This window comes from Zingiber officinale, chromosome 10B (genome assembly GCF_018446385.1).
Source record: "Zingiber officinale cultivar Zhangliang chromosome 10B, Zo_v1.1, whole genome shotgun sequence".
NCBI classification, from domain to species: domain Eukaryota; kingdom Viridiplantae; phylum Streptophyta; class Magnoliopsida; order Zingiberales; family Zingiberaceae; genus Zingiber; species Zingiber officinale.
Genome location: NC_056005.1, coordinates 9,630,813 through 9,642,525, shown reverse-complemented (window position 1 = coordinate 9,642,525; position 11,713 = coordinate 9,630,813). Strand labels below are relative to the sequence as shown.

At 38.6% G+C, this 11,713-nt stretch overlaps 1 protein-coding gene across 1 annotated transcript; it reads right to left on the bottom strand.

Moving 5' to 3' along the window:
* Positions 1–10,256: 10,256 nt before the first annotated feature.
* On the bottom strand, positions 10,257–11,309 carry LOC122029773 (glutathione S-transferase U17-like). The gene is made up of 2 exons (XM_042588900.1): positions 10,919–11,309; positions 10,257–10,777 (listed from the first exon to the last, which is right to left on the bottom strand). The coding sequence occupies exons 1-2, from the start codon at positions 11,234–11,236 to the stop codon at positions 10,394–10,396; spliced, it is 702 nt and encodes a 233-aa protein (XP_042444834.1). The 5' UTR covers positions 11,237–11,309; the 3' UTR covers positions 10,257–10,393.
* Between the last annotated feature and the right edge of the window lie 404 nt (positions 11,310–11,713).

The following is an 11,713-nucleotide window of genomic DNA, read 5'->3' as shown; positions in this document are numbered from 1 at the left end:
CAGGATACAGGTACAACAAGGAAGTCCAAGTGTGATCTTGGCAAAGGAGGAAAGTCCAAGGATGAGTCTTGGCGGTGTAAGTCCAAGCATGTAGTCTTGGCAACGTAAGTCCAAGTGTAACTTGGCAATGGATGAAGTCCCGGAGGCGCGACCTCTTGGCAAGGAAGACCCGACAACAATGACAAGGCCGATGGAAGCTCGAGGCAAGGGAAGGAGGGGGAGGCATCCGAGGGACGCAAGGTGATGGAGGAGGCTAGAAGGCTAGGTCTAGGTTGGTCGGGCAGGCGAGGACGAGTCTTGAGAGATTGTACTCGGAGTAAAATATAAGAATTAGGGTTTCTTGTGGCGTTCTTGTAGATCTGTGGCGTTCTTGTAGCAGATCTTATGTGATCATTGCATGTTTTAGCGATCGATCGCGCCGATCATTGGCGTGAATGTGTGAAATCGAGCCGTTGAGGTGTAACGGTCGAATTTCCACAGGGTCCATGTTTTAGCAATCGATTGGTAGGCGGGGTTTTCAACCCGCGGGCTATAAAACCAAAGCTTGGGAGCTTGGTTTGAGTTGACGAAATTAGACTTGGTTAAGGTCTAATTAGTAGTCTACAAGTGCTCAAGAGTTTTCCTTGTGTCGAAGAGGTCTTGGTGAGTTTGTGGTGAGGTTTCTCCACCCACAAGGAGTTTGAGCTAGCCGGAGGTCTTCCGGGGAGTAATCCACCGACGGATAGGGATCGTCCACCTTACGGACACGCCGTGGAGTAGGAGCTTTATATCCGAACCACGTAAATGATCGTGTAGCTTGGTTTGCATTCTTTTTTGTCTTGTATTTTGTTTAGCTTGTTTATTTTTGTATTATTCCGCTGCGCAAGCTAACAACGTAGGAAGCGAACGATTTGGGTGAGCCGCTATTCACCCCCCTCTAGCGGACGTCAAGGTCCCAACATGTACTATAGGTGATCCCAAGTTGACTGATTATATGCATATAGTGTGTACACGTGTATGATGTACACTATAGGAGTTAACATGCTGATTATGTATACGATGTTGAGTATACACATATATGGTATGCACTATAGGAGATATCATGTTGATTGTATATTTACATGTTTTGCGTGTACACATGTCACACATGTCTGGTGTATACTATTAGAGAAATCATATTGATTATACTTATGTTATGTGAATACATGTGTTTGGTGTAACTATTGGAGGTATCATGTTGATTATACCTATACTGTAGGATACACACGTGTACGATGTGTTATTATTTACTATACATGATGGTTAATAAACACCTGCTGGATCTTTTCATACATATAGATATACGTGATTAATAGATCATGTGCTGGATGTACTTATGTTATCATGTCGGTTGCATTGATGATGACTGTGCTTGAGATATGGATACTAGCATCATGTACATTATACGCAATGTTTGTATGCTGATGACCATTGTCTCCCTTGTGGTGTAAGAGAGTCATCAGTCATATTCACTACCCACTAGGTCACTTAGGGGTAGTGGTACCTAGAGTTGGGTGTAGCTTATCTTGCAGTGCCCACTCGGTCGCTCAGGAGCAGCGGTGGTAGAGTTGTGTGCATGCAATGTACCTCTTTGTTATATAGCTAGATAGCTACTGAACATCTTACCCTACCAGCCACTTAGGAGCAGTGGTAGCCGGAGTCATGAGCAGTAGTCATAGTCCTAACCATTTGGCCACACAGATGTCGTGGTAGCTTGCATGGAGTATAGGAGTGACACATACATGTTCATATGCAGAAATGATACATGCTGCATATCTTGGAGATACTAGTGAGCATATACCTATGATATGTTGCTTTTACTTGAGATATAATTAATGCATATGGTTGCCATGATTCACATATATATATATTATTATATATATTGCTTAGGTATTAAGAGTAGATCTGTTGATGCTCCCTAGTGATTTACTTATCATTTTACTATGTGTATTAGATTGGTATTGGTATGTGCATTTATTATGTCATATATGATCATGTTCTAATTTTCCTACTGGGAATATATGCTTTGATCTCCATGTTCTATGTTGATCATGCATTATCTTGTCTATAACCCGCTGAGTCACTCAGACTCACCACCCTATGTATATTTTACTTTCCTAGGTAGTAGATAGATAACACGTGGAGTCGCCTAGAGATCTTGTCCGCTAGTCCCATGTCGCATCAAGTTCTTTCTTATGATTTTTCTTTTATTTGTATTATTGGTTTCTGAACTTGTTCATGTAATAAATATCTTGTGTGTAGATTTTTAGACATGTGGTGTCCTTTTATTAGGTTATGTATGTGTTGTGGTAAGTCATATTGGTATGTAGTCTAGACAGTTTATCTTGTGTGGTTGTATTTGTACCTGTCGTGTAGGTTGTGTATTGTTATTGTCTTCCACTATGTTTTTATTCTAGCCATGAAGGCTACTAATTATCCTGCATGGTTATGGCTGGTTCTAGCCATGTGGGTTGTAGTTATTATATTTGTATAGTCATGTGGCAATATATCCGGGTTTCATATGTTTCATAAGTGGGGAGATACTGTCTATTTATTGAGCAGAGATTCCTTTAGGGTGTGACAATTTATTGGTATCAGAGCCACAAGTTTACGAGGCCTATTTTCCTTATTTTAGATTTCATAATTTATTTTCTTGATGTGACTTTTTGAGTTTTGGGATCAAGCAACGACAGGACATCTCCAAGCTATAGGAGGTAAGGTTGTATAACTGTTGTTATATATATGTCTGATAGTACTTGTCCGATTATCGATAACAAGTATGACATGTTTTGGGGCAGCCACTGTTCAGGTCCATCAAACCCTACTGGAGATCAGGGATTATAATTTTAGGGGATTCCTCCTACTATACTACTAGTAATAGTAGCTCCTGCTACTACCAGTTGGGCGAGAGATAGAGCATGTATACCGCTATTAGCTTGATCAGTAGAGTATTGATTTACTTTGTCTCATAGAGTTTCTGACCGTTGGGTTACTTGTGCTTGGTTAGATAACCTGGAAGGCACATTTGAGTACATGATTTGTACAGACATAGAAATGACTGAATTATATGTATACCATTATTGGTTCGACCAGTCTATAGTGGATCGATGTATCCTATTCCATGAAGACTTTGACCATGGACTATATGTACTTAGTTGGATAACCTAGAAGGTACATTCGGATAGATGTCCCCCATTGATATGGAAAAGTGTAGAGCTAGTTGCTTAACACTTACTAGATCTAGCCGTTACTTGGTGGAAAATACCGTACATGATCTTCGGGAAACAAGGAATCACTTGGTGAATGTTGAGATATTTGGAGAGATAGTACGTCTCTATCTCCTATTTGTATAGCTCGTCGTTAGGAGTTCCTGAATCTTAAGTGGAGGTATAGAAGTATAATGGTTTACAGGATGATCGTCAATCAACTCGCCTAACACTATTCCATGAAAGATTCTGACTCATGCATCGGTCGTACATGATTTGATAGCCTCGATGGTGTATTGAGATATATGATCCACAACAATGTGGAGAAGATGGAGTTAGTTACTTATCACTTGCAAGATTATGACATTGCTTAGTGAAAAGTTGTAGAAGATTATTTAGGAGAGGCAAAGCATCACTTGGTGATAATTTTGAGATGCTATGGAGAGCTAGTATTTCTCTACCTCCTTTTCTATTACTCATCATTAGAGGTTCCTGAACCTTAAGTGGATCAATTGTGGTGTGATGGATTACAAGATAATGGTTTGTCAACTTAACTAACATTGTCTCCATTAAGTAGCTCAAGACCTTAACCACATGATCATTTACTAAAGGTCTTGAAGTCTCTATTTAGATCAGAGCACTCAACCTTTTATCGATATTTGTCGAAGAATATATATGTGCATGATTAAGAGAGTTGTGGTGATACTCTCTTATGGGTAGACTCTCAGTCAAGAAGCTAAGTGACCCTTTGGACTTTGGATTATTATTATCTTATTGTAGATATTTGAGTACCTGGAATGATAAGAGTCGACATACATCTTGACATGTACTGGTTGTTGTGCTATTCTTAATGGTTGAGTAAGGGTAGTAACCATACAACCCCCGGACCAACCATCTCTGGAATTCGTTAAGACTAATGGCGAAGGTATATTCTGTTTTGGCAATATAAGCCAAGAAGTTAGTATTTCATGATATCAGAGATATTTACTATCGGTAATGAGATTTAACCAGGATAGTACATCGTTTCACTTGAATATTTGTATAGTCCGAGAATACCTAAATATGTTTCTAGAAGAACACCTTAGCTTTCCACCTGAAAGTCAAGTGAAATTCGTGATTGAGTTATTTTTAGATACAACTCCGATACTCTTTGTCAAAAGAAAGATGGATGATTTCCTTTGATTCTATAATTGCTCATGAATCTAGCAAGGCTGATTGATATTGACGATGATTTGGGATTAGTGAAAATGATGCAATCATATTTGTGATATGTATAATTTGATGATTTAGTAGTGGATACTCGACTTGATGGTCTATTGTGGGGTATTTATTGTTGATAGTGACATGAGAGTAGCATGTCTATAATATTTATAGATTTCATGATTTATAGTGGGCGATCAGATTATAAGCACGTTGTCAGTGATCTTATAGTTGAATGTACTCGTTGTACGGATATTATAAGTCCCTGGAAATGTAATTTGGGTTTACTAATGTTGTAGATATTTTCATGGACTTGATGAACTATGTATTCCAAGGGTATTTAGATCAGTTTCATTATCTTCATTGACCGTGTAGTGATATATTCCCAATTTGAGGTGGATCACGAACAATATTTTCGCATAGTTCTAGAGAAGCTTTGGTGAGAACATTTCTATGTGAAGTTCGATAAATGCACTTTCTGACTATTTTTGTGAAATTTCTGGGACATATTATTTCTAGTATAGGTATATTAGTGGACTCATATAAAATAGAGTATGTTACTAGTTGGGAATAGCCGAAGTCGGTACAGGAAGTTCACAGCTTTTTGGGATTGGCTGGATATTATCGTAGAGTTGTTGAGGATTTTTTTCCTGCATTACTATGTCATTGACTTGACTGGCCAGGAAGGGAATGAAATTTACCTGGATAGAGACTTGCAAAGTTAGCTTTTAGGAGCTTAAGCAAAAGTTGATAACTGCACCCATTTTGGTATTATCATTTGGTGAAGACGGATTTGTATTCTTCATAGATGCATCTGTTAGAGTGTATACTAAAAGCCTAGCTTTTGGTATAAACATTTATCTAGAAATAAGAATCACATTGGTCAAATGTCTACATTTATGATAAATGTAGTTGCTCAATTAATTTATATTGTAGATAACATGGTGTGTGGTGTCACATACAGAAGATCATGTTATCGGTTCCTTATAAATTATAAACAGTAGCTCACGACCAAGATGGAAAGGAACAAACCATTTGAAGGTCGTAGTGTAATTAGGTATTAGTTTATCTTAACTATATAATTACACTAGTACACTTAGAGTGTATTGAGTAGGACCATTAGAGGTCGTTTCTTTTATACTGACTTTATAAAGAAACAAAGACCTCAGTTATTATGGAAGTGTGTGCTCTTAATCCTAATATAATAACAAGCACATATATTTGATATTTATTTCTTTAATTTGTCAATGGGTGAGATTTAGTTCGATGAATCAATAAGCTCGATAAGTTGGGAAATGATATCACTTATAGTGTGTGTTGTTGATTATAGAAGGAAACTGTGTCCTAGAGATACTAGGTTGAGAATGTCCCCAAGAGGAGCTCAAAAGGATTGCCATGTTAAACCCTGCAGGTGGACTTAGTCCGACATGACGATGAAGTTGAGTGGTACTACTCTTGGAGCTAGATATTAATTAAGTGAGTTGTCAGTAACTTACTTAATTAGTAGACATTTGTTATCTTAAACACAGGGAGACTAACACACTCATAATAAGAAGGAGCCCAAAAATGTAATTTGGGATTGGTGCGGTAGTTCAATAATAATTCTCTAGTGGAATGAATTATTATTGATAAAATTAAGTTGTGTGTTCGGGGCGAACACGGGATGCTTAATTTTATCGGGAGACAAAAACCAATTCCTCCTCTCGGTCCCTATCGTAGCCTCTTAATTATAGAGTACTATACCCACCTATACCCACCTTCTTACCCATCCTATAGGGGGCCGGCCAAGCTAGCTTGGAGACCAAGCTAGGGCCGGCCATGTTTTGGTTCATGGGTGAATTCATGTGGCCGGCCCTAGCTTGAACTCAAGCTTAGGTGGCCGGCCCTATTAAAATAAAAAGGAATTTTATTTTTTAAAATTTTCTCATTTGGATAACATGATTTAAAAGAGAGTTTAAAATTTTAAATCTTTCCTTTTATAAGGTTCTACAAAAGTTTAAGAGAAGAGTTAAATCTCTTTCCTTATTTGTAGATTAAAAGGTTGATTTTAATTTTGGTAAAAACTTTCCTTTTAATCATGTTCATGATTTAAAAGAGAGTTTAAAAATTAAATATCTCTTTTATAAAGCTTCTACAAGGATTAAGAAAAGATTAGATATCTTTCCTTATTTGTAGATTGGAAGAGATTTTAATTTTTTAAAGATAACTTTCTTTTTATCCACATGTTTAAAAGAAATATTTTAATTTATAAAATTTCCTTTTTATTGACCATCATGAAGGGAAAATTATTAGAGAAATTTTTTATAAAATTTCCGGAAACAAATTAGGAAAGTTTTAATTCTTGATTGAATTAAATTTTCCTTGCTTGGTTTAAAGTGGCCGGCCACATTATTGATGAGAAAAAAATTATTTTTAATTAAATAAATTTTCTTTATCAATGGCAAAAGAATTAAGGAAATTTTTATTTAAATTTCCTTATTTGCTAAGGCCAAGGATTATAAAAGAGAGGGTAGAGGTGCCTTCATGGCTAACAACTCTATTATTTTTCCTCTCTCTTTTTCTTTCTTGGTGTGGCCGGCCATCCTCTCCTCCTTTCTTCTCTTTGATGGCCGAACCTCATCTTTCTTGTGGAGACCCATATGGTGGCCGGATCAAGTTTAGAGAAGAAGAAGAAGAAGGAGAGAAAAAAAGCTTTGTTTCTAGCATCCCTTGGAGCATGGTGGTGGTGGCCGAACCTCTTCATCCTAGAAGAAGTTTTGATGGCCGAAATTTGCAAGGAAGAAGAAGGTGCTTGGTGGTTCTCATCTCGGAAGATCGTTGCCCACACAACGTCCGAGGTTAGAAGAGGAATACGGTAGAAGATCAAGACGTTTTTCTAAAAGGTATAACTAGTAATTTTTCTTTCCGCATCATACTAGTTATTTTTGGAAATAATACTAAATACAAGAGGCATACGATTCTAGAGTTTCGAATTTGTTTTCGATATAGTGTTCTTTTGTTTTTTTTCCTTGTGATTTGATTGTTCTTTTCGGTTAACCTAAAGTTATTTTAGGAAATTAAATATTAGCTTTCTATAAAAGGTTTTGTCTAGTCGGTGGTGGTTGCTCCCATATCCAAGAAGGTCATGTGCCTCGCCACGTCAGTACTGGGAACCGATTATGGAAATTAATATTTAATGGAATTAATAACTTAAGGTGACTTGGGTTGAACGTGTTAAGTTCCGCAGGAGATCCAAGTCAAAACCTAAAAGAACAAATAGATTAAGTTTTGGATCAAACGTGTTAAGTTCCGCAGGCGATCCAAAATTTAATTTAAAAGAACACATGGTAGCTAGGAAAAAGGTTCAGACCTTTGTACAAAATTTTTGTACAGTGGAACCTCTAGGCTTTCCGAGTAGCAACCAACAGCATCGTATCAAGGATTAGGTACAGTTCCGATGCAACACAAACGAGTAGTATCATATGATTCTCGATAGTTGAAAGATCATGAGAAGAATTATTCTATTCTTGATTAGAGTTAGCAGCTATCATTTCTGTGTTAAAAATTTGAAGATACTATTTGTATATAATCACTTTTGAGATTTACACTAATCATAGGAGCCCTAAGCACTCGGTTATCAAGAAAGAGTTTAACCTTAGACAGAGTTCTCGTTAGATGAGAATGAGATTCTTTATTATCGTGGGAGATTGTGTGTTCTTGGGTCATATTTTGTCCATGAGGATTTACTCTAGGAAGCATATCAATATGGATTTGCAATACATCCAGGTGATACCCAATGTATAGAGACTTGAAGCGTTCCTATTGGTGCAACAACACAAAGAAAGCCATTAAGGATTTTGTAACTCGGTGTTTAGTATGTCAGTAAGTGGAGACTAAACATTAGAGACCAGCTGGTTTACTCTAGAAGATAAAAATTTTGGAATGAAAATGGGAACATATTACGATGGACTTTGTTGTGGGGCTACCAGGACTCGGAGAGGACATGATGCAATTTGAGTAATAGATGACCATTAATCAAATCTGCTCACTTTCTACCGATCCGTAGAATGGACCCATTGGATCGATTAGCAGAGTTATAATACAGAGAGGTTATCAGACTTCTTGGTTTACAACTAAATATCATTTTAGATAGAGATTCACGATTTACCTCACCGTTCTTGCAGTGTTTATAGTAGGTCATGGGTAAGGAGCTCTGTTTTAGTATAGTTTTCCACCTTCGGACAGATGGATAGTCTAGATGCACTATACAGATATTAGGGGATCTACTGATAGTGTACAATATAGATTTTAGAAGTATACTTTGCTTGCTACAACTGATAGAAATATTAGAGCAGCAGAAGTTGGGTAGACTTTGCTTACTACAACTGCTTAGGCTAGTCCAATTTGATAATATAAGGGTTATGGATAATTAGTCTACTTTGATTGTGAAATGATTAGCCATAATTAACCTAATTGGATTATAGATTGATTAAGGATAATAGATCCAATATAGTTGTGATTAATTATGAATGAGATTAATCCATTCTTGTTGAGATGAATTAAGTATGGTTGATTCATGATGGGTTCGATGGAATCATTGGATTAATTAATAGATAGCTAATATTGATATGTGATAGAGTTGATTAACAGATGGATTAATTAATAGATGGTCATTTCCGACCCTTAGCGATCGGAGAATATGGAGGAGCGACCAACCAAGAGAACCATCTACTCAAATTTGAAAATACAACTATCCTCCATCAATACACGAATGATGACAAGTGTCGAGTGTTCCTTACTACTCTTTTTGGCTCAACACAAAGATGATTCAATCGATCTAACTACATATTCCATTTGCTGCTTCAAAGATTTTTGCAAGACATTCCTCCATCATTTTACCAGTAGCCACCGATAGCACAAGACCACGCTGAGTTTATTTTCCCTCAAGTAAGGGCCCAAGGAGGCACTGAGGTAAAACGGTTTAACCAAGTGATCATGGACGTTCTTTCGACCACTTCAGAGATTCTAGTGAGCACTTTCTTCTAATGACTCATAGATGAGGACTTCTTTCAGTCCCTAATTAAGAAGCCTCCTAGGGACTTCGACCATATGCTTAGAACAACGACCAAGTACATCAATGTGGAGGAGACTCAGTTTGCTTGGAAAAGAAGATATCGACACCTACTCCTGTCCTTGCTTTGGAACGCCGAGCTCCTCTCCCTCCTCTTCCACACAAAGGATCTAGAGCGGGACCTAGTAACATCAACACGAGTAGAGACCTAACATTGTACAATATGTGGAAGTCGATCGGGTACTGTTCGCCGAGTCTCATCAATAGGTCCAACCTTTTTACACTTATCACGAGACAAGAACCCATAGCACTCAAAAGTGTTATAGGTATAATCAGGGGATATGTCAAGCAGCTAACCAGGGGTTCAGATAACAATCACTGTTCTAACTGAATGGATCTCCTAGAAGAGACATCCAAGACGTCGGGCGGTTCCAGCAAGCACCTCAACAATGAGAAAACATGGCTCTGAATAATTAATAATTTATTATTTTTTTTATGAATGAGCGTACTATTAATAATTTTAATAATTAGAGATGTTTTTTTATTTTTTTTTACCGAGGACAAATAAACAATTTTCAGCAAGAGTGTAAGTTGTATGCATATAGAAGATCAAATGTAAAATGGACCCCAAGTAATTTGGGCGCTCCGACTCTGACACAGACACCGACACTCGGGATACCTGAATTATATCCGGACGCTCGACTAACTCAGTCGCTCAACAGCGTCGAAGCGCAGCATATCAAAATTAATTGATTTTCTTAAAAAGTAGTACAGTGAAGACGGTAGAGCACAAATATTAAATTGTTTCAAACCAGAAAATTCAAACAGACAATATTAATCAAAGCAAATTAAAAGGGCATGGGTTGCCTTATTCATTCTCACCGATCTCACATATTCTGTTGATATTCCTAAGTCTTAATTAATTCTTTGCGTCGGCAGCGTCCTTCTTCCACTTTGCCTGAAGAATCTTAAAGAACTCGAGCACCTTCCCGCTGTCCGGCATCACCTCCTTCACCGCCTCGTGCTCGCGGAACCTCACCGCCCACCCGTGCAGTGCCGGCATCGTCGCCTCATCCAGCAGCTCAACGCTCACCAACATCTCCGCCGCCTTGATCCAATTCGCAAAGCACCCGAACATGACGTCGAGATACGCAACGCGATCGCCGCCGAAGAAGGCCTTCCCTTCGCTCAGCTTCACGAAGGCCTCGTCCAGAAGCAGAAGCCCTGCGCGGACCCGCTCCACCGCCTCCGCCTTGGCTTCCTCTGTTTCTGCCTTACCTAGGGCGACCAACGACGGGAACCACTGTAGGCGCAGAATCATCAATTTAGCAAACAAAATATAAGAGAAATTCACGGCAAAATTAAATCAACTATATATACGGATATTCTGTTTCTGGATTTTGCCCATAACAATAGACGGAAACTAATTAATTAGCTAACTAACCTTGTCGTCGATGTAGAAGGTCCAGAAGCGGTGGAGCGAGCGGTGGTAGGCGTCAGCTGGGAGGATGGCGCCCCAGCCGGACTTTGGCCAGACCTCGTCGATGTACTCCACGATTACGGCCGACTCGCAGATGGGGCGGTCGTGGTGGATGAGGACGGGGATCTTCTTGTAGATGGGATTCGACTTGAGGAGCAACTCGCTCTTCTCGCCGAACTTCTCTTGCATCAACTCGTACTCCAACTTCTTCAGGCTCAGAGCAATCATCGCTCGTAGCACGTAGGGACTTAGCGCTGAGCCGATGAGCTTCACGTCCGCCATTACTAACTGTTACTGGAAATTCGATCTCCCAATGCGTTCGAAAGAGGAATCGTTATGTCTTGACGAAAGGGAGCTCGTCGTCGGTGTCGATTTATAGTTGGAGTCGGAGATGGTACGAAGGGTGGTCGAAGTTAGCGGCGGGGCGATGACGGAAGTGATGTCGTCAGTGGATCATATGAGGCCAGCAACGACGTATTTTCTAAAACCGAACGGGTTTCCAGCACAGATTGAGTCGAGTTCCGTCACGGAAATGAATCGGCTTGGCTTTCTGTAATGCTTTTAAATCATGGTTGGTAAGAACGGGTTTGTCATCGCGGACTCTTATCATTTCGATTTCACTTGTAAAATCATCCATATCAATTTTCTAATCCAAAATACATCATTTAAGATAAAAAAAAATATTTTATTAAATTTAGATATCCACTTTTTAATATATCATATATTGACTTCTCTATTTATTCTCTCCTCTATAATATT

Coding starts and splice junctions, on each gene's coding strand:
- LOC122029773 (XM_042588900.1), bottom strand. CDS start 11,236: ATGGCGGACGTGAAGCTCATCGGCTCAGCGCTAAGTCCCTACGTGCTA. Junction 10,778..10,918: donor CCTTCTACATCGACGACAAG/GTTAGTTAGCTA, acceptor CTGCGCCTACAG/TGGTTCCCGTCGTTGGTCGC.